The 24,214-nt window shown below is 38.4% G+C and overlaps 2 protein-coding genes across 2 annotated transcripts in view; both read right to left on the bottom strand.

The window, feature by feature from the left end:
• The window catches only part of rgl3a (ral guanine nucleotide dissociation stimulator-like 3a), a 45,316-nt gene extending 33,862 nt beyond the window's left edge, over nt 1-11,454 (bottom strand). The window contains exons 1-3 of the mRNA XM_084715902.1: nt 11,301-11,454; nt 8,663-8,918; nt 1,175-1,464 (exon numbers count right to left, since the gene is read on the bottom strand). Coding sequence (XP_084572028.1) covers nt 1,175-1,464; nt 8,663-8,851 — 479 coding nt within the window. The 5' untranslated portion in view covers nt 8,852-8,918; nt 11,301-11,454. The remainder of the gene's footprint in view (nt 1-1,174; nt 1,465-8,662; nt 8,919-11,300) is intronic.
• A 3,758-nt stretch (nt 11,455-15,212) lies between these two features.
• On the bottom strand, nt 15,213-23,782 carry odad3 (outer dynein arm docking complex subunit 3). The gene is made up of 13 exons (XM_084715900.1): nt 23,602-23,782; nt 23,254-23,375; nt 22,433-22,510; nt 21,921-22,112; nt 21,720-21,821; nt 20,419-20,544; nt 19,793-19,915; nt 18,683-18,832; nt 18,418-18,578; nt 18,170-18,326; nt 17,899-18,048; nt 15,638-15,725; nt 15,213-15,552 (listed from the first exon to the last, which is right to left on the bottom strand). Exons 1-13 carry the CDS (start codon nt 23,678-23,680, stop codon nt 15,419-15,421), a joined length of 1,662 nt encoding a protein of 553 aa, XP_084572026.1. The 5' UTR covers nt 23,681-23,782; the 3' UTR covers nt 15,213-15,418.
• Nucleotides 23,783-24,214: the final 432 nt, after the last annotated feature.

Raw genomic sequence — 24,214 nt, 5'->3', positions numbered from 1 at the left:
GGGTGTAGTCAGCTGACTACACCCTCCAGCTGGGTGTGGAGGGTGTAGTCATGACCACTCATGAACTGAAGAAAGCACCTGAATGCTTTGTTCAGTTCATGACGATAATACCTGACACAGAAGCTCCCCCCTACGTCAACAGAGATTTGCTTTGTGAATAGCTGAGGTGACGTTAAGAGAGTTTTAAATAGCAGTCTTCTTTACAAAATGATGTGTGCATGCACATATTGAAAAACGTGGTTATGTATATGCTCCACTTAGATTTAGTCAGAATAATGGCCCATTTAAAAGTAGCACACAACTAAATAACATATCCATGTCAAGTTAAGAAGAAAACAATAAAGATTTACTGCTATTGATAACAACTGTGATATTTAGACAATTAAATACTATTATCATGTTAATAAAACACCTGATAATATTGTATAAATCAAAGGTTTTCATAGTGGGAGGTGGGCCTCCACAGGGGGGCTCCAAACAGTTTCAGGGTAGGCTCACTGAATGGAAATGAAAATTTACATTAATAATCAAAAGAAAATCACACAGAACCTAATTGTGTATGATTTGGTTAAAGAGATAGTTGAAACATACAATAGATTTTCGGAATTTTACCATTTTCCCCCAGAGTCAGAAACTAATAAATGCCTTAGGACAGAGCTTTGTTATGTATTTGCTGTAGTCTGAAGTTATATTAAATGCATATGCATGTGATGCACACACACACACTTTCATTATCCATTAAGTGTAATCACACTTTTAACATACTTTTTTTTACAGTTATGGCTACAGATTCTCTCTCAACCTCCCTATATTTGTATTTTGAATATAATTAATTAATTAATTTGGCCCCAAAAAAGAGAAAAAACACACAGTTAACAAAGTTAAAGATGAATTTGATAGAATTAATTTTTGTCTTTCAAATTTTCTAAAGATATTGCAATAATATCATTATCTTCATTTCTTTTGGCCACGATAATCGCATTCTGAAAATCTGGTATGGTGACAGAGCCAGCCTTCCTGTTTTCCCCTCAGTATAACTCTCTGGTGCTAAGCTGAGTGGAACAGTGCCCTCCTCTGTGTGCCTGCAGAGCAGCTGTCTGAGCCCTCATGGTTTTTGTTAACACGTCTCAGTTCAATAAACGTCTGCAGAGCCTCACTGTGGAAGTCTTCTCACCTCTGAAACAGCAGCTCGATGAGGGTGCTGGTGGAGGTGAAGGCCCTGTAGGTGGAGAGGAAGACACGGATGAAGTCGGGCTCCTGGTGCTCAGGGTCCATGAGGTGGGTGACCAGACGCTCCAGGGTGGCGGCCTTCAGCCTGCGCACCTTCACCGTGTGATACTGGACGAAGCTGAAGGCCGTAGAGGAATCTGCCGTGTCCGAGCCCGGCAGGACAGGCTCCCTGCGCAGCGTGATGCCAAACACGGCCCCGTCCTCCTCCTCCTCCCCCCACTCCTGCACCGGATCCTGCAGGGGAGAATGCAAGGTCATCAAGATCTGGCAAATAATACCAGATACAGCTTGTTTATTCTGCGCCTTTCTTCATCACATGGCAGATAACACAGAAACACATACAATAATTTACTCAACTTTTGAGAGAAAGATTTAAAAAGAGCAAAAGTTTTCCTTAATCCCACAATGCTGAAAACAAAAGCCCACAGCTGCAAAAACACACACTCTAGAGTTTAGTGACTGTCTGACAGCCTCCTTTAACATATTGCTCAGTTTATCCACTATAAACATCTATTCCATCTACAAGATTATTAATGATTTGTTTTGACTCAGAAGGACACTTACTCATTCTGCAAACACAATGCATTAATTTAATCTCTGATTAACATGAATGACGGCCCGCAACAGAAATTTCTGAGGAGGATACAGTGACTGTGGCCTTGTTGTCAGAGAGGCTAGGATTTCAACTGATTTTATATAAATTATAGTAAATATATTACAGATTTTTCCTTTAACTATGACAATCTTATGCAACTAAAACCACATACTTCATGAAAAAGCAGGGTATCTGCAGGGTCTTTAAAGTACAGCTCAAAATAAGGCCTTAAAAAATTTAATTTCATTGACAAAGGTCTTACATTTTTCTTTATTTTTTTTCTTTTTGTTCTTTTGTATGCTTTTGTAAATACTGTAACATCATAAATAGACTATTTTTTCCATTGAAACATTGAGTTTATATACTGACTGCTGTGGTAAACACTACTGTTGCTAGTCTAGAAAAACAAAACAAAACATACAGATGCATGAAGACGACAATTAACGTCAACTGATCTCATATTTGAGATTCTGCCTGTGACCCAGCCTTGAACTGTGACGCAGACAGACACCTGGTGACTGACTGGACTGGTGATGAAGCAAAGAAGCATTCACTGGACGATTAGTTTATGTCCACAAACACAAGGACAATGTGTTCAACCACGATGACACAGCTTGACACAGTTTTTCTCTTAATTGAATTCTAACTCCGTACCTGTTTAGAACATCAACAGCAATACATTTCACCTCACACCACACTGCATGTTATAAAACTGTAGACAAACAAGAACAGGTGAAGACATATTTCACTGTCTCTTTAGTAAGTGTGAATAATATGACAACAATAATATCACAATAATTATCAGATCATTAGCTCTATATCAGTTCTATTTGAACAAGTATGTACATTTCCTTAAGCCATGTTGTTAAATGCTGTTTATGAACCAGAAATCAAATAATTTTCAAAAATGACATGATATTTTAAAATAATGAACATCACAAGCATATTATTTCACATGTGACAGCTAAGAAAACAACTACCCCCAGATGAAGATTCTGTCATATTTAGAGTGACAATAAAAAATGTAAAAACTACTGAGGGGGTGACTTCTGTTTCGATGCCCCTGAACAGTGCAGCTCACTGCCTCTGGGTGTTAAAATGGCAAAATCTCTGTATTTTTAAAACAAATTTAAAGACCTATATTTTTAATATGGCTATTAATTTGGAGAAATTTTATAGCTAGTTAGTTATTTTACACTTTTTTTCTCCTTAGTGTTTCTTTTATTTTAGTGACTTTTATTTATCGACTTTTTTAAACATTTGTTTTATTGTTGTAATATATTGCTTTAAATAATTAATCTTATGTGTATAACATTTTTGCTCAGATAAAATTTGCATTTGCTTTGCTTCTGTTCAATAAAATAAAATTGTCAGCCGAGACCTTCACATGTGCAAAAATTTGGAATGAATTGTCTTAAGCAATGAATGCTTGATGAGGGCTGTAACTGCTATTACAAAATAGTTGAAAAATAGCATAAAAAATGATATTAATAAAAACATTTACTATGTAAATTATAAAGAAACAAAACTGTATTGCACTGAGCAGCAGTGTTGATAAAACAGATCTACTGTGAGCTGTCTGTCTCTGTGACAGGATATACAAACATATTGGACAGGACTCTATAAAAATATATGTACAGTGTCAGAACAAATACACGAGAACCCAGACAGAGAAATATCAGACAAAACGACGCCTGATGCTGCTGCTGACCATCTTGAACATGTCTGCTCTGGACTGAGACTGGGAGAAACCACTGTCCCAGTTTGTCCACACAGACTGTATGTAATCACATTGTGCAACAATAAAAGCAGGGTAATGGTTGGAAACACCTGATATCACATGACAAAAACTTAACAAATACCAGTGTGCGAGCTGCAGAGACAATGAGACACTGGTGGACCTGAATGAAACCGTATGTTTGTCCTGGTGACCCGCAGACAACGAGACAATGAGCTTCAGATTAGAAAAGCAAAGGAAACATTTGACCAAATGGCACTCAGACCACCTCAAAACTTATTCCAAGTCGGTATTTGCACTAACAAACAAGACAGAGCACACGTAATTTAACGTACCATCGATAAGTGCCATTTTCCCATGTTTGTCCTCCTCTAGGAGAGAAGAAATCCTAAAATATCCTGTATGTAAACTCCTCCTGATGCAGGTGATTATTTACCCGCAGCGCAGCAGAAATTAAGGCTGAATCTTCCTCCTCCGACGAGTCACTTCAGTCTGAAAGACAGCTGACACTTTCATTTTTCACACTTAACTAAGCGCGATACGAAAAACTTCAACTGTGTCCAGACGTGGGACCGACAGTGTCAAGAGTGAAAGGACCAGTTTAGCTCTGGGAAGACGAAACCAGGGAATGAGCGGTATTTCACTGGGCGGAGCTAACAAGACAGGTGTGGGCGGGCTTTAGGCTATTGACCAATGAGGATACGAGTGCTGAAGGCATCAGATATCATTATGCAGATTTTAAATATGAGGCTACGACTGGAAAAGTAAGTCACCACATTTGTTACCACAAATAGTGGTCATCCAATAAAATAAAACCTAAAATTAAATTAAATTTTTCAAAAGCTTAAAACTTTCAGCAGCATTTTATATTGTCTTTGATTTATGGGAATATAAAGATTTATCTTGGGAAAGTTGTTAAAGTAACACTTGCACTGAATAGTTATCTGTGCTTTTAATGTCATTTGAAATACTGTATTATTCAAAAATACTATTTAAACATCATATATTATTTTAAAATATATTAACAGTGAGAAGTTGAAGAATGTTAAGCAGCAGACTTTTTTAACAGCAGCCATTTTTGACATGAAACAACAGAGTAAACACAGATGTTACCAATTATATTAATTAAGGCTCCATTCAGGTCAAACAGAGTCAGAGTGCTGCTGTTGTGCATGTTGGCTGCACAGGCTAACTAAATGGAACAGGACCTTAATTAGTATAATTGGTAACACCTGTGTTTACGCTACTATTTCATATCAATATGGCTGTTGTGAAAAAAGTCTATTGATGCATTATAAATTGATTTTGTGGCCAGCCACTATTATGTTTTGCATTTCCTGTGCAGCTGTAAGACTGTCCAAAACTGAGTAGAGTATCAGTAAAGTTTAAAAGGTTCTACAACATGCAAATGCTTTATTAAACGGATACTGATAAAAGCTGTTGTAAATCTTCATAATAATGACATCAATAAGGAATTGTATGATGTCTGTGGGTCCCACTTAGTGAACTGAGAAGAGCTGTGGGGTCTGTGGTGTCTGTGGTGTCAGGGTCAACAAATGGTGTGACGGCTCATATCATATGAATTCAGCCTCACATTTCCTTAGGCAGAAAAAGTGCAGCCACAACTCTGCTCATTATAAGCACCATACTGGTTGTGATACCTTAAAACCTTTAACACCAAATGAGGAAGGAGATGATGAGCTGTTATTATTATGGCCAGTCTTCAATGACTGTGAGCTGCAGAGTGCTGGAGATCTGGGCCGTAGCGATGTCTGCCTTCTTTTGAATATAATGGATCTAGATGTCACTCTGCTTGTGGTGCTTAAAGCACCAAAAAATGTATTTGAAAAACTCAACTGCCACATCATCATTCCTGGCATCATCACCTGGTTACTCATGATAATCCACAGACCTTTGTTGTGAGCAGTTTCATGTAAAAACTACCTTTTTCTACACTAGAAATTTCATGATTTCTAGAAAGAGACATTACTGGTGAGTTTTCAAATGCATTTTTCGTCACTTTGAGCAGTGACGAGTGTCATTTTATTCATTTTATTTGAGGCAGACATTTCTCTGTGGCCGATCTCCAAAACTCAGCAACTCACACTAAAATAACTTGGATAAAAGCACCACAGCCCAGAGGGAAAATGTATTTATAATGTAGTGGGACACTTTTAACATCCATGTGATAGAGAATTATGTGCATTAAGTTTTTCAAAAGTGTTACTGAAACAATGAATCCAAGACATCACTACAAGTGTGGTTGTATTCCAGCTTTAGGTCCATCTAATGACAATAACAGAGTTTATCACTGAAGACATTTTTCATCTGAACTGATTTCTTTACAGAAATGAATGGCAAAGACAATACTGTGACATCTGGTGGCCAAATCGTAAACACTGAAAACTTTTTAATTATTTCTATTTCTTCAGGCTCTCTGTCTGGATCAAGTACAAGGTCATCAGATTTAAACCTGCTCCACCTTCTCATCAGGAAGCGTTTATTTTCAGTTTCACAAAAACTCCTGTGATCATTTTAGAGGAAGAGATTAGATGCAAAAGGAAAGATTGTGTCTGCTACGTGTGAGAGGCTAATTTCAGGCCAACATTAACATGCTGGGATCAGTGCGTTTAACTGCTGCTGCTGCCTCTAAAGAATCCAGTCAGGACAGTTTTTCTCGACAGCCTCACATATGTTCCTGTCTGTGGTGTCAGGGGCGTGGTGGAGACATACCACATGAAACCGGTCTTTTCTTCTCCTGTTACCAGCTTTGTGACTTCAAGGAAGCACATAATCAAGAAAATGTATTAATTAAGAGCGTTTGGTACTGCATTTGGTACAACAATTGGTCAATTAATCATTTAGTCAATCTAAAAAAAAATACTTGCCAACTCTGTTGACAGAAAATTAATAGTTTCAGTCAGTTTTCAAGCAAAAATGTTAAACATTTGCTGGTTCCCACTTCTTAAATTTGAGGATTTGCAGTTTTTCTTTGTCATTTGTAATAGTAAATGAAGAGTCTGGGGGTTTTGAACAGTTCGTTGGGCAAAAGAAACAACTCGAAGAAGTCATTTTTAGCATTTCTTTTTCATTTTAGACGTGCAACAACTAACAACTACATGATCAATTCATTGTGAAACTACTTGGCAGATTAATCAATGATGAAAATAATTTGCAGTTTCATTACATTTGCAGAATTTTCATTCGGAGACAAACTGACCAGCAGCAACACGGTGTGATAACACACTGAGAGGCTGAGCAGATGGGACGTCTTTAACTCAGGCTGTCCGCTGCTCTTTTAGCTCCCGGGGAAGAATGAGCTTTTTGTTTCTCTAATGAGTTTCTGTCTCTCTGCACTTAAAAATCGACCATCATTCTTCCATGTTTGCCTGTGCCAGCCACTTTCTTTCCACAGAAGCTGGACAAAAGGGCAGAGAAACAGCGCCGGGAGAGACCTCAATTAGTCCTCATTAGGCACATGAATGGATGACAAGGTGACAGGCGAGCAACAAGTGGATGCATGGAGCGATCTCACGTGATTAAAAAAGCCAGTTTCAGCTGGAAATATGCGGCAGCACACCCACAGAAATATGATATATGCAGAAATATGATCAATACTTCCTGCAGTCAGCTGCAGTTCCTTCTCAGTGTCACTGCATATCTGTTGGTGCGGATGACGTCTCAAGTGAAAAAATGTTGAGCTGAATGGGAACAACAGCAGAAATTCCCAGGGAGGAACCTGACGTAGACACTGGCAGATTGTCTAACAGATGTGCCGTCACAGATCTGTGTGTGATAGCACCAATTACCCCTAATAATTCACTAAGCAATGACTTCCATATCAGCAAATACAGCGCTTACATCTGTCATTCATTTAAAAGAACAGCACTACGGCACTGACAGGTTCATAGGACACACAACAAAACACACAACACACACCCAGCTGTGTCACACACACAGTGATTACTCATCTGAAGAGAGAAGTAATCAAATACTTTTTGGTAACTCATTAATTGTATAAGTCATTTATCAAGAAAAAAAAAGTGCTGAAATGATTAAAAGCACAATATGTAAATTCTGCCGCTATGGGGTCTCTCTCACATTAAAACGATAATGATAAGTTTGATGATGTCGTGGAGTGCCGCGGGATCATGGGAGTTGTTATCTTCATTTTTAAAGCACCGTAGCTGATGAGAGTCTATCCCACACAACTCAAATATCATGTTAATGGATGTTCACCAGCTTCCCTCCAAGCTCTCTGACATATCCAGCGTTTCATTTCAAACAATTCTGATAACAGATTAATAAATTCAATTCATAATTTTATTCCTGCCTCTCAAATGTTAACATTTTCTAATTTTCTTAGTCTTTAACACTGAAATTAATACTTGTAATGGATTTTTTTTTTATGATTTCCTTACATTTTGAGAAAGTAACTGGTAATGAAAACAATTGTTTTTGAATCTGTTATCTCTAATGCAGCCAAAAAGGACAACTTTTCAGCCATAAATCCTAACATTATAAAAAACAAATTTCCAAGTGACATTTCAGGTCATATCCTAATATAAATATTATATTAACATCTCCTGTCTCTCTGTGGAATACCTTAGAAAAGTTAATATTTCTGTCTTTCAGTGATGAACACATCATCTACATCTAATGTGTATTTGGTATCTCTTATGTTCTGTTGGACCAAAAGCTTTACACTGGAGACTAATTGACTGATGCTTTGACGTCTTAATTTTCTCCTTAATTTAAGAAAATATTCCACAACCCCTGCATTTATTTGAAATATTGAGCTGAAATTGTAAAATACTACAAAACAGATGTAAGGGTTTGAGGACACAAGGAGCAGCTGTTAGAGGGAAAACTCATCTGTCGCTCTTCTTGAGGTTTTTTCCTGTTCAAAGTTTTTTTTTGTAGAGTTTTTACTTAAATTAATCAAGGGTCTAAGGACAGAGGGTGGCGTACACTGTACAGAAAAGTCAAATCATGCTTAGTGATTTTGGACTCTATAAATAAAATTTGACTTTACTTACAGTAAACTGTAAAATTGACAGGTTAATCCCTTACTGACAGCGACTTGTGTATTTTCTTACCTCGTATTGTCCTTCAGTGTCCAACACCTGGAAGCCCGTCAGCCACACGCCAGGCTCCGTGTCCATGTGGACGTCCACGCAGTGACTCGGCCTGAGACACAGCAGTTTCTTCATCCTGCCCACCCTGCTGCGGAGGCCGCGGGACTCCCCTCCATCACCGCCTCCACACACAGGAAGAATAGTCCTCATCTCACGCTCTGTTTCACGCCACGGGCCCACACACCTCGTCAGATCTCCCCCACACCTGCTGCCTCATCTGTGCAGGGAGGAGAGCTTGAACACATTAGATAATCTCCTGCTGCATCATTTTCTTGGAATTTCATGCTGTGTTTTTATGTTTGTTTAAACAGTCAACCTGTGCACATTTGTACTGATTTTAAAATGTTACTGTTAACCTTCAAGTCTCTACATGAACAGGACCCAGAGTTATTCTAACCCATTATGAGCCTGGGTCCTCTTGGATCATCTGATGGTGACTTTTTTGTTCGTTCCCTGAGCCAATTACCTGCTGAGATTAGGTCTGCTATATCAATCATTGCTTTGAAATCTCGTCTATAACACTCTTTATTGTTTACAGTCTCTCCCTTCACTAACACAATGGTTACTATTAAGAACGTTGGTATTTTTAACTAAATGGTGCTCAAACTTCATATTTTTTTAATTGATCAATTTATTTGTTTTTCTTAGGGGTGTCCCGATCCGATATTGATATCGGAGAAAAAAAAAATGAGTATCAGATTTTATCGGACTGCATCTAAATTCTCCGATATAAGCGCTCCAATAAGCAGTCCATTTTCTGCTCCAGCACTTCTATCCATAGGTGACTCTGGTTGCTGACTATTGTTCTCTGTTTAAGTAACATCACTTGATCAAGCCTTTTCTAACATTCCACACTACAAAATAAGTAATAAAAGTATGTATGATTCATGCTGATATAGTATTGGATCGATATTGGTATCGGCCAATACTCAAGGCTGCAGTATCGGAAGTGAAAAAGTTGTATCGGGGCATCCCTAGTTTTTCTTGATTGATTGATGAGATATGTGGAAGTGTAACAACTTGTGGGTTTTCCTTTTCTTTTTAAATTGTTATATATTTTAATTAATTCATTATTTTCATGTTTTTATTATTATTATTATTATTATTATTATTATTATTAGCGTTTATATACATACATATATATATTTTTTTTTTTACTTTTTTTTTCCCTTTTCCCCTCCTAATATAAGTATGAATGAACATGTTACTTTTTCCTATTAGTTTTCTCTGGGCTCATGGATGTAAATTATTATTCATTCTTTCTAATTGGACCTGTGGATGGACATTGACAAGATGCAGAAACTTAAGAACTGCCTCCTAAAAACATTCATGACCTTAATGCGATTTTGAGTATGCGTCTGTACCGTGCAACTGTAATTGTTAAAAAGGAAATAAAAAGAAGTTCCACAAAAAACACTCTTTAAAAATAAAAAGCTTTTATCTCTGTTTGAATTCAGTTTCTGTCTCATTTCATTGTGTTTTATGGTTTTATCTCTCTGTGAAGCACTTTGTAACAGAAAAGTGTTAAGAAAAGTGCTATATAAATAGTTTATCATGATTATTATCAAAGAAGAGTCCATGTCAACCGTAAGCGGGTTACACCTTTACACTTCCTGTTCCCGGCTGTCGTAATTTCCTTAAACAACGATCAGTACTAGAAAAACTGGGTCAGCTGTAGTTGAATTTAAGCTCAGTAAATCATGATTAGATTTACCATCCTGTGACAGAAACAGGGTTAATGTTTCAGCCTAACTCAATTCATTAGCAGCAGCTCAGCATGACAACATTAATATTCTTTCTTCAACAAATTCCTGACATTACAAAAAGGGTATGTGACACCCCTTAACTGATATAGTTAGAGTTATTTTTTCAGAACTGATTCTCTTGAATCAACACAACCCTGTAGCTGGTGACAACCAAACAATAAAAACAGCTTTGAGTTAGCTGGCAATATCCTATAAAGGCTCTAGGGCTGCAACTAACAATTATTTTCATTATAGATCAATGTGTTGATCATTTTCTAGATTAATCAATTAGTTGTTTGGTCCATAAAATGTAAGAAAATGGTGAAAAATGTTGACCAGTGTCCTCAAATGTCTTGTTTTGTCCACAACCCAAACATATTTAGATTTCTTTCATAGTGGAGTGAAGAAAGCAGAAAATATTCACATTTAGGAAGCTGGAATTGGAGTATTTGGACAATTTGTCTTAAAAAATTACTCAAAGCGCTAAATCAATTAGTTGGCAATTTAATCGATGACAATGAATCCATTAATCAACTAATCCTTGCTGCTCTACCACACTCTGTTTTGAGTAAAATATATCAGGTTTATGTGTATGATTGTTAACACAGCCTTAGATGGGTACAAAATGGCCACGTCATGAGAATAATCAATGAAAATACAGGCTGATGAGACCCAGTATATAACTTTCTGATCAATGCTCACTATAACCATAATTTTCTTTTTAAGGTACAAAATTTACATATTCAATTACACACACAACTCAGGCACAGATATTGAGAATAATGTTTCTTCAGCAGCATATAAATATATATATTCAGATATATATATTCATATATAAAAAATAGTTACTCAACCATAATTTTGCTTCTCTTGAATCTCCTGAATCCTGATGAAGACCATGTCCAGCGCTGCATTCATCCAACCACAATCCTCATGTAGAGACAGACCGTGTGCAACTTGGATGGAGGAGACTCTGGCATTTATCACTGTGGACGGATTGTTCTGTGTGTTTGTGGGTGGATGATGCTCTGTGCGTGAGTGTGTGTGTTGGAATGGCCTCCTCCTCCTCCTCCTCCTCCTCCTCCTCCTCCTCCTCCCTCCTCCCTGTTTGGCTGTAGCTACACTGAGATATATAATTGCATCCCATCATTCCAGTTGACTGGCCTCCTCATTAGAGTAGAGCACCAACTCTGTGCCCACATTTGACTAGAGATACAAACACTGAAGCACACATGTGGATGGTTCACACAGACATATCACATGATTTGAACTCGCCTGGCTGCTGATATCAAAGCGTCTGTCAGTGTTTCTCACCTGCGGGTTGGTTTTACTACGTTGTGGAGGTAAAAACGTGACAACGTGACTGATCCCTACTCTTCAGGCTGCTGACACATGTTGGACGGTGGCACGAGAGGAGATGTGGAGGAAACCCACTCACGCTTCTGGCATGGATTCAAAACCTGCAGCAGGAAGCGCAGGCCCGCCTCCTCTCTCTGATTGGTCGATGACACGAAAAGAAAAACACCAATCAAATGAGTGCGCATCACTTACTGCACGGCAGCACAGATGTATTGATTAATTGGCATGAAATGTTTTTGCCTATACTTCTATTTAAATATATTCGCTATACATGTACATTTTCCCTTCCCTATTCTCATTGAATTACTTACAACTTATTTTATATTTATTTTCTACTTTTACTGTCCATATTGTTTAAAACACGTATTTATCATTTATAATTAATTTAGATGTGTTACATGTCTACCAGCCTGATTGTTATCTGTCACTTTACAAAAGCACTGACTGATCACATACTATAACACCGAGGTTCCCAAACATTTTCTAGAATACCCAAAGCTCAAGCCCTCCCACCCAGAAAATTTGAATCAATCATGAATAATAATTGGAGATGGAAATGATAAAAAAAAAAAATAATAATAATAATAAAAAAAGTTGAATTTTAGGGAAATACTGGTCATCAGGACAGAATCAGCCAACTGAGCCCTACATAGATCATATTCATTCAACTTTGTTTCACTCCTATTCACTATTTCTGTGTCCCCTCAGGGAGATCCACCCCCCAGTTTGGGTCCACTGCTATAACATATGATAGATAAAGTCTTGAATTGAATGTATTTTAATATTGACTATGGATTATTGGTTTATGAACCGGATCAAATATGAGTGTTTGGTTGTTTTTAATTTATGGGGCTGTGTTTGTATATTTTTTTTGTGGGATATCTCCTTTTATTAATTAATTAATTAATTAATTAATGTGACCTTGATCTAAATACTGTCTTGGTGGCTTTGATTTATTTTTTTTTTTTTTTACAAAAAAATAACATGTAAAGGCAAAATATTGATTGAACAATTATAATTTGTTGGGCCAAAGAAAGCAGCCAACTTTAAATATCTTGTATCTGCAGTCAAAGTCAAGTCAACTTTATTTAGCCCAAACACACAAAGCTGCCTCTACAATGAGCTTCAATCATCTTATTGGTAAAATCATTGGGACTATATGAACTTATATTACTAATGAAATTTAATTTACTGAAGCTAAAATACACTAACAGGAAAGAACCAGGTCAAGAAAAACTATAAACTTAACTAAAGGAAACAAATTCTCTTATTTTAACCTTCTCTGGAACAAACACCTACACACACAGACACACACACATACACACACACACACACACACACACACACACACACACACACACACATTCAGTGGATCAAAGAGCTTTTGTTGGCAGCCAAAAGCTGTCTGTCTGGTTACATTCAGCATGTCATTCAATCACAGTGGTAGCAGGCATGACATCTCAGCTAGACAAATGACAGACACAGAACATTATCGAGGTCACACTCTGACATTCTGGTAGGAAGAATTATCGTTCTGCAATTAACTCTGAGACAGAACAAGTCCATCCACCTGACACTCAAATGCTGGCGCCATCAGCTGCAAAGGATTTGAGCAAAAGAGGCAGAGCAATTTTTGAGATACTGAACATAACAGAGCTAGTTCAAGTGTTGTAGTTCAGGTGGAGATTTCACACACAGCTCTGTATCACATCTTATACTGCAGCAAAGCATCTTTAGTGTTAATGTGATTCAGTCGTTAAAGGCTGGACTCATCAGAGGTACTGGCTTTCAGTGAATCATGCCCTCAATCACAAGGCATCATGTATAAACCTCATTACATTCATAATGGATGGGTGTCAATGAGCAGGACGACAGAGAAACCTTTGGTCACGGCTACCTGTTTCACCTTCATACAGCCATTTATGATTAATTAAAGAATGAACTACATAACAAAATGCCAAAGCAATGATTTGCTTTTACTGGCTTCCCCTGAGGCAGAGGGTGGAAATCTGAACTGTGAAAAGAGACAGAGAAATACTGTGTTGGTGCAACAGATGCACCTGACAGAGAACAGGACTGTTGTCAAAACAAACTTACTTATACAACAAGTAGTGGTGGACAAAGTACTCGACCCCAGTACTTGAGTCAAAGTATAGATACTCCTGGTTACATATTACTCAACTACAAGTGAAAGTTGCTCAGTCAAAAATTTACTTGAGTTAAAGTCCTAGAGTTCTTGCTTTTAAAAATACTTAAGTATTCAAAAGTACAAATTACAAAGTACATTTTCTAATATCAGTACATGCTGTATTGTTTTCATGATGCATTTACAGAAGCTTGTAACTCTCTGAAACCATCTAATGATGCACTGACCTGCTTGTAGAACCACTCTGCTACACAAAGTCTATAGAAACACCTATAAAAACTTCAGCATAGAAATACAATCAAAAACAAAAAGGACAGCTGTTGTCATTTTCTGATGTAACTGTATTAAAATCACTGCATAAAAGCAGATTGAAGCCAACTGTAAGGAGTTCAACAAGTCTGTTAAATAACTGAGATTTCTTTCTGTCTTCAGAGGCAGTATATATACATGAATTATGTTGTATTTTTCACCCCGATAAAAACAATCCAACTTTAAAAGCTACCAGGAATAATGAATAATTATAATAACATCTTGGGAGTTTGCATGTTCTCCCCGTGTCTGCATGGGTTCTCTACGGGTTCTCCGGCAGTCCAAAGACATGCATGCCAGGTTAATTGGTGACTCTAAATTGCCCATAGGTGTGAATGTGAGTGTGAGTGGTTGTCTGTCTCTGTGTCAGCCCTGTGATGAACTGGCAACTTGCCCAGGGTGAACCCCGCCTCTCGCCCAATGTCAGCTGGGATAGACTCCAGCAGCCCACGACCCTTATGGAATAAGCGGTTACAGAAAATGAATGAATGAATGAATGAATAACATCTTAAGATTTAATTTTGTCTTTCTCCTGCCGTCACCATTACTGCTTTTTGTTTGAATGAAAGAGGGAGAACTTGCTTGTGCTTGTTAGTGCGCCTGGACATATTTCTGCTTTTACATCAGTCCCATTTGAGAGGAGCTACTGTGATTGGTTTCTTTCTGTGAGGAACACAGCATGTGACCAATTGTATTTTAGAAAAGAAAAAACAGCAACAGCTGACTTCAACGATGTGCTCAGTCAAAAAGTAACAACAACCTTCCTAGAAATGTAGTGGAGTCAAAAGTACAATATTTGTCTTTGAAATGTAGTGGAGTGAAAGTCAGAAGTTTCCAAAAAGACAAATACTCAAGTAAAGTACAGATACTTAAAAAATGTACTTAAGTACAGTACTCAAGTAAATCTACCTCACTACTGTCCACCACTGACAACAAGTAACCACTCAATACATCTATTCATAAATATCACCTGAGAACTGTTCAGTTGGGCTCATCTTCCAACATGTTTGAAATATACTTTCATTTGTATTTTCAGCCCACAATTTATTTAAAGATACTACCAGGAGTTTTTAAGTTATTATGCAACAATTTCAGTTTATTACTGATGTCTCTACATGATCTATATAAGCAAAACAAAACCATCCGCGAGAAGATCGGCTATTTCTGTACAGTTGTTCCCTTCTTCTTCTTCCAGGGCTTCTTCTTGGACTTGGAGTCGATGATCAGCTGAGACTGACGCTTCAGCGCCTCCCGTGAGATGATGTCAGCCTCATCCTCTTCGCTCTCCTCCTCTGAGACAAAAACAGCGACAGATTTGAGACAGATTTAGACTGTGTGCGGGTTTTAGTGAGTGCGTTTGTGTGGCTCCCAACTCACCGTCATGGAAGAGGTCCAGTGTTTGGTCCTCAGGCAGCTTGACACGAGTGTTGTAAGCTGGCAGTTTCCCCTCAATCCGGACATAAAACTGCTCGAAGGAGCAAAAAGATGCATGTTGAAAACAGGCAAAGACTCCCAACAGTAAAACTTTAATTTTCTGTTTTTGCCCATGTGTATTTTGTACATTTTAAATATAAACCCAACATAATCTAAATATATTCATTCATTTTCTGTATGCTCACAACAGAACAAAATGCGATTCTGAGATCTTACAAAACTGATAAATAATATATTTTGTCAGTGTTTAAATCCAGCATTAAGTTTATTTTTTAAGTACAGGCAATTGATTTTATTATTAAAGGGACAGTTCACCACCTATACATGCCTTATTTGCGAAAGAAGGCAGATATCTCTGCAGCTGATATCTCCAAAACTCAACAACTGACACTAAAACAATCTAGATGGATAAACAGCACGACATATGTATTTCTCACTTAAGGGTGAACTGTCCCTTTAAGCTTTCTTCCAAAAACTGAGTCTAAAATTTACTATTCATATGGAAATGAAATGAGTGTTAGGCCATTTTAGAAACAAAAGCTTTCAATGAGCTAATTTGAAGTTGCAGGAGAGATGGGATCACTTTTTAAATTTACGCATGTATTGAATCAATAATATAAATCATGGTTTTATCAATTCTGTGTCATTATAAATGGTCATTTACATAGGCCTGTTTCCGACTGTCTCCCACAGTCTTGATGTACTTCTTTTTGGTGGTCACACAAGTTGTTTAACCAGGTCAACCTCACAGTTTCTAACAGTACCAGTTAAGCAAACAAGGCTGGACTGATTTTGAAATTATCGCTTCAGATTTACGTCATTCACAAAGATTATACCTTCTAAAAATGGATCTGAGAGTAAAATAGTCAATGTCATTAGTAAATGGCCTACAGACTGTTACGTGTTTCCTATGGTACACTCTGATATCCTATGTTCTCAAACAGAGAAGGCGCTACCGAGCGTTAGTAATCACGAACAAACACTTCAGGTGGCTCTAATGCTAATGGCTGCCTTTCCATTCAGATAAGTTATGCAAGCACAGCAGCATGCATGCATCGTGGTCAGCCACGCGGTGTTCATCCGTCGCTCTGCACAGTACAGGCTTAAAGACCCTCTGCCAAAACTGCATTTATCATTTCAAGTTCAAGTTGGCACACAGCCCTAACAGAGGAGACTGTCAATTCTCAAACCAGGAGTCCAGTTTTAAAAAATGCTTTTTACCAAGACTAGTTTTCTCACAGGTTTATCGTGTTGGTCTAGAAATGGTGCTAACTGTGCCCCATTTGACATTGTTTTATTTGGCAGAGCAATTTCTTGAATAAGGACAGGTGGACAAGAACAGAGAACTGAGAACTGAGAACTATTATTCTGTTTGTTTAAGTGGTTTGTGCTTCATAAAGTAATGGTCTTGTTAACCAATATCCAAACATTAAATATATTACATATTTCTCCTTTAAATAAGATGTGTGTTTTGTATCCTATTATTAATGATTGATTGTTATTAACGTTTTCACTATTGGTTATGGAAAATTCACAAAATTTGCAACCCTATCCCAGACACTTTCCTGTCATCAGTTACAGACATGTTATTGGCGGACTGTTGATCACATGACCCTCAGCAGGCATCCCATCATTATTCACATGTAATGCCGCTCATTATCATCATCAACATTCTCCTGTAGGACGGGATAGTACAGTACGTACAGTATGATTCATCTGCCTGTGTGGTTCTCACACACCTGACACTAAAACTGTACAAAAAACTTCTGCATCACTTTACAAAGTGCCAAACAGGTTTTCAACACAACCTGTATTTCAACCCCAGACTGTAAATGAAGATGGATGATGGATCTCCACTGCCTTCCACTGCACACAAATGCAGCCACAATGTCCTGGATGTGAGGGCTGCAATCTGGCAACCCATTTTTTATGGCATCAAATAACAAATTATAATCAAACTGATCACAAAATATAGCACTTGAATATACATAAGATAACAACTACCTAAACTATCAGAAAACATCTTAAGGAAAAATGTATTTGATGTGTACTTTGATTTTTCAGTGTGGCTCATGTCACATCTGTCAACATGGAGGTGGCGGGACCTATACTGCAGACCAGTTATGTCATGCATCTTTTTGCATGTCAGTGTTTGATTTCAACCCACTAGAGTGCTGCGTGAGTGTTGTGGAGCTTGGACTCACCTCCTCCTCCTCCATCTCCTTCATAATAGCAGTCAGATCTTTCCCCTGAAGCTCCTCCTGCAGCAGCTGTAACTTGAGCTCACACTGAGTCAACAGCTCCAGCACAAACTCATCTGAGTCTGGAGAAATGTCAGCAGCTAAGTCCTCACTCTGGAGAGAAATCAAAGAATGGTGAACAGACAAAACCAAAACCAGCTGACTCCTGTTAACAATAATGGACCACAGACATTGTCATAAGTTAAATCTACAGGTGGACAGGTTTACAGTTTACCAGTGCGATGTGTTGAAGTTTGTCTGCAAGGTGCTCCACCCCAGCTCGGACAGTACTGAGTGTTTTAACGAGCCAATCCAGGCACTGTTCACTTTCATCACACCTCTGCTGTTGAACGTGCAGCTGCTGCTCACACTCCTCCAGCATCTGTTGGTCACTAATAAAACCCCAGGGAGAGAATGGAGGCTTGAGAATAAACAATAATGATTTCACAGCTGCATTATTCCTGTCTCATCTGAGTGTCTCACCTTGAGAGTTTTGCTTCTCCAGAATATTTCATATCCTGGAACTGTTGGCTCAGAAGATCCCTCTGCTCCTTCAGCTGCAGCAGCACCTTCTCATTCTCCTCCCTCAGATTCTCCAGATGTTGGTGTGTCTCCTTCTGTGACGTAAAGCGCTCCAATATCTCCTACACACATGACAAAAAAAATTCAACACTGATAGTCACCACATAAATAAATCCATGTACAGTGTGTGTACATGAACATACACACAGCCAATCCACATCTCTACCTGTATATCTGTGACTCCCGTGGCTTCCTTGATGTGTCTGAAGGCCTCCTCAAAAGTGGAGATGGCCTTCTCCCCTTCACCTGCCACCCTGGGGGTGCTGCGCTGGGCCTCACTGCTCAGCTCATCTGGCTGCATAGTTGTTCTCTGAGCCTAACGGTAGCAGAGGCAAAGATGGGGAAAAATACATCAAAAAGTATCTAGTTACAAATTACAAATACTTGCTCATCAAATGTATTTAAATGAAATACAAATTACTGGTATGGAAAATGAATTTAATTGAACGCAAGTAATTTCTAATTTGAAAGTATTTTTAATTTTTTTTAGGTATTTAGTAGCATCAGAGAGTCTGACCTTATAACTTTCCTGAGTGTCTAATCTGGCTATCTTGGAAGTGGGAGGCTGCAGGGTGCATGCTGTGTGGTTTCAGTATGTCCACACCAGAAAAACCATAGACAGACCAAGGCCGTCAATTTTTCTAGTAGCCACACACTGTATTGCAGCAAAAAAAGCATCACCTGCCCATAAAGCATTTTGTCCCATAAGCCACCATTATAAAAGAGGCGTCTACAAAACTGTTGACAGGACACCTTGAACTGTAAACAAGGTCAGTTATGACTCTAACTATTATGAATTTTTGATCTATGGAGGTTTTATATTTGTAAAACGTAACTAAAAAAGCTATTTAAAACACTGTGTCATGTGATGTGAAGTCATGACATGACTTATGTCACATTACTTGATAGGGACAGCTGAAGATATGAGAGGAAAGGGGGCAGAGAGAGGGGGAATGACATGCAGCAACTGGGTCACAGACAGGAATTGAACCAGTGACCGCTGCAGAGGACCAGCAGCCTCAGTACATGGGGCGAACGCTCTGCCAACTGAGATATGGGAGCATCCCCCTTACATGACATACTTAAGATCCAGTATTCCTATTGGTGGTACTCAACAAAGGTAATATATGTTGCTTTGGTTGTCATTGCCAATCAACCTATTCTGTTGTTTAGGTTTGAGGATGTGTTGGTGGTTTCCTGCCAGTAAGTGTATTTGTCTGGTCTAGATCGCCTTTCCTCTTTTCTTCTGTTGTATATATCACCATGTGTGTCTCACCCTTCTGTCGACTCTCTCAGCCTGGGCCTTGTGCTCCTCAACCTTTTTCCTGTAGCTGGCTATTATGCGCTCTCTCTCCTTGCGCTCCTTGTAGAGCAACTCCTCCTGCTGCTGTAACTCAGCCTGGCAGGAAGAAGAGCGGTAAGGAGTGATGGAACAAGATAAGACAATGGAGATAACACAGTGAGACAAACAAAATGGTAGTATGACAACAGCAAATTTGTTACGAGTACAATTCAGATACAAGGAAGATTTTATTTTAATGTAGGAGGCCGTCATATAAGAGGCAGTGAGGCAGCTTCACCCATTATGATCTTCAGCTATAAATTTATTTGAAAGAAAAGAAAATGACAGAGAAGAGAGAGTAACTTTGTTTGAGGGAAAACTGCTGCTTGCACAATGTATAGTGATGAAGTAAGCCAATGTATCTGTACTTGCATGTGTTATGTATGCATCCAAATGAAAAGAACAAACGCAAATGAACACTTAAAAAGCAGTTATAGCTGCTTTACTTGTGACTCATAATTTGTATAATTAGCGATGACTGTAGTGAGTGAATCATCTCTCTGATGCCTTCACAGAAACATGTAAGCTATGAGCTGGTAGCAGAGGAGTTTGCAGGTCACCTTAGCAGCTTCTTTGGAGAGTTGAGCATCGTTGTTCATGACCTGCATGTTGTGGAGCTCCTCCCTGTGCTTCAGGATTTCTTCTTCCAGACTGTCCAGCTGGCCCTGGAAAGTCAGACTCTCCTCCTGAAGTGGTGTCGGTGGAAAAGTGAGGGGTTAAAAAAACAAAGGGCCTCAAATTAGAAGGAGTTTTGACTTGAAAGTCAAAAACAGGTATTTAAGAACTCCAGTTATAATGGCTAAATATGGAAAATCTTCAGGATTATGTTGGAGGGGTTGTGGCCACCAAGGAGGCCTCTCACATATATTATGGGCATGTCCGAATGCAGGGGCACTGGGAGGATGTTAAAAAGGAAACAGAGCTAAACTTGGATACAAAATTTAACTTTGATCCAAAGTTATTTATCTTAGACAATTGTACCCATGGTTGCAGCCACAACCCCCAAAACATAAAACAATGCCAACAAAACATGAATGAGTTGTTTGGAGAAGGTCATAGCTAAATGTTTAATTTTATTATGTTTCTGTGGAGTCTGAATGACACTGATGACGATGATGTTAAAATTACAGTGTTTCAAAGGGAGTCTGGTGAGTTTGGCAAGAGCAATAAAACAGCTGTTTCTAGTTTAACAAAATTAATTTTGCTCTTTCAAAAAAGGTCTTTCATTACAGAAATCCTTTCCATAATGTTGTCAGACACAACAATCTGAGCCTGTCAGTGGCAAAAACAAGCATGAGCAAATGAGAAAGCATCACCTGCCCTGCATGTTCTGCTGTGTGCGCTACTGAAGTGGCTGACAGTGTCACCTGTCCTCCATTTCTACCACTCTTCTCCATTTGCAGGATTTAGAGACTCCATTTCTAAACTATACAGTCTGCCATGCTGTTGCATCACTCTGTGTACATTACCAAAACTAAAAACAAGAGTCTGTCATCAGTTAACCAACTGCATTATGTTACCATGTGGACTTTTTTTTAATAAATATGGCAGCTATTACAAAAACATATTTATGATTTCCCATATTCATTATTTGTCACTGAAGTGTTTTTCCTGTGCGCTTTTGTAAGCTTATATTTGTTTTATCCTGTTTTGTGATACACATTGAGTGTCAAAGGGAGAAAAAAACAAATGCTCGACTGGAAGAATCTCAGTCAACTGTGGGCTCTCCAACTAACGATTCAGATCTTTGACTTTGAGGGGACAGCCCTAGAAATCATTACGCAAGTTGTTGCCAACAACACTTCTGTGACATGTCCAGCAACTTAAGAAGAGGACAAAACAATGTGTACGTTGGACTAACCTGCAGTTGCCTTTTGAGTTCGTGATATTTAGTCAGGATGTTCTCAGCCTCCTTGCACTTAAACTGGGTCTTCTCAAGACTGTTCTCCAGCGCCCGCAGTTTCTGAACACACACACAGCATTGTTTACAGAGGGTGTACACATGTGCTATTCTCACACATTTCATTCTGCACATCTCTACATGAGCTTGAGAGGTGACTACCATGGTGTCTTCCTCTTTTTTCCGAGTGCGAGCATCAGCAGACTGTGCTCCACCAATGCCCTCTGGTTCCATCCTCTGGTATTCCACCTTCAGCTCTTCCAGGCGGCGTTGGTGGGTCTGTGTGGTATGTTTTAGGGCATTGAGACGCTTCATCTTGGACAGCACCCTCTGGTCTAGGGTTGTCAAGGCTGCCTGTGAAAAGGTAATGACAGGGAGAGAGTGTGTAAGCAAAACAGAGACAGACATGCAGACAGGACAAAACAGAGTGCTTACAAGCACTATCAATCTATTATATATGTAACTCATATGGTTAGATAATGGACTGAGAACCTTTTTCCACTTCATATTTTGTAGTTACATTGCTACCAAGAACAGCTGATGTTTTAAAATTGTCAACGTGACAATAGTCCATCAATCTAATTTTGCAGTCAACAATATGAACCTATTAAGGATGAACAAACCAATGCTGCTGTGAATCTTAGTAACAAACTGTTTCTGGTCCTTGCTCTCACCTTCCCTGACATGTTGCGGTAGGCGTCCTTCTCTGTGCCTCTGTTATGGAAGGCCAGCTTGATGACATTTTCATCACCCTAGGAAGCAAGACACCAAAGGGAACAAAGTTGTGATTGTGAAGACAGGTATATAAAGTATCATAAGGTCTGGTGTCTATTTCTGCCCTTATCAGTGCAGAGGTCTGGTTCCAGAAATGTGCAGGGCTGGGTCGTTTGTTTGTTTATTTTCTATTTATTTGTTTTCCCTTGACTAGTCCATGCAAAGATTGCATGCAATGTGTGGATGTCTCAGTCTATTACTCCTAATTTGGGTCTCAAAGCAGAGAAGTATACTAATATTTAGAGCCACAACTAATAATTTTATCATTGATTAATATGTCAACCATTTTCTCGATTAATTGATTAGTTGTTTGGTCAGCAAAAAGAAAATGGTGAAAAACACTGTCCACAACTCAAAGATATTCAGTTTACTGTCAAGCACTCAGAAATATTCACACCTGTGAACATGAAATCAGAGAATTTACACTTTCCCTTTCTTAAAAAACGACTCAAAACAATTAATTTTGATTAATTAATTTTTAATTTTGATTGTCAAAATAGTTAGCGATTAATTTAACATTTGACAATTAATTGATTAATTGACTGATCGCTGTGTGCTTCTATACATTGATGCTCCCTCTTAACTCTTAAAAAAACTAGAAATTAAAAAGAAAAACAAAGTCAGGTATAATTTATTTTACTTTTCCTCTGTCTGAAGATATGTGAGGACAAAAAAGAAGCAGAGGAGCTGGGAAACTGGTCTGTATTTTTAGGTTACTTACAGCATTGGCCTCTGCCTGTTTTCTGTACAGCCTCTTGTTTTCCTGCCTCAGCTGGCGGATGGTCTCCGTATTGTTCTTGATGGTGGACTGAGAGCTCTCATAATATGCCGTTCTGTCTCCCTCTGGTGGACATATGTAATAGTTTAACCAATAATAGTGGAGAAAACGTGTCAATATTGACCTTTATGACAGCTAACTGCAGTTTCTGTCGGATGTGGTCACTGGTTCACAGTGCTAGTAACATGAAAACGCAAACTAGCTAACGCTAGCTGAATGCTGCAAAGCAAACTTCCTGTTACATTAGCATGAGCTGAAGTCAACCATCAGACTACTTTTAAACAAACTCACCGAGTAGTTGGATTTTACGCTGCATCTCCGTTATTTGGTCATGCAGCGGAGGTTTAATCGTGTCGGCACTGAACGGCATTTTTGTTACTGTTGGCCACAATTAGCAAAGAAAAATATGTCCGCAGTCAGCCAGTCAGTGTTGGCTAGCTTGACCTAACCGACAGCTCCTTTATGTTCGTGTTCCCTAGCAACCTGTACACTTGCACCAAAGCGAGGCTCCAGGTTTTAAATTAACCCTGTGTGTCGAACTGCTGGTTACAGACTGGACCTTTGACTTTATTTTTTTAATATTACTTTCACTTGAATGATGAAGTGGGTTTTATTCTTCATCATATTTTGCATTATGGCACTCAATCCCTGTTTTTATGTTAATTCTTTTTCATGTGAAGTACTTGGGGGCATAAAGAAGTATAAAAAGTTTAATATTAATGTTGTTGTTATTATTGTTAAACAGAACTATTCTTAGTTCCAAAATATTTAATTTTGTCACTAAACAAAGTTTTGGGCCATATGCCTATTTTTAGTTCCTGAAGATTTTATTTTGCAGCCAAATAGTTTTTTTTCTTTCTTTTAGAAATATCACAAAATGTCAAAAACTACCAAGTGTGCTGCT

The sequence above is a fragment of the Lutjanus erythropterus genome, chromosome 3 (genome assembly GCF_056507025.1).
Source record: "Lutjanus erythropterus isolate fLutEry1 chromosome 3, fLutEry1.hap2, whole genome shotgun sequence".
Taxonomy (NCBI): domain Eukaryota; kingdom Metazoa; phylum Chordata; class Actinopteri; order Lutjaniformes; family Lutjanidae; genus Lutjanus; species Lutjanus erythropterus.
This window is presented reverse-complemented; position numbering and strand designations above follow the sequence as displayed.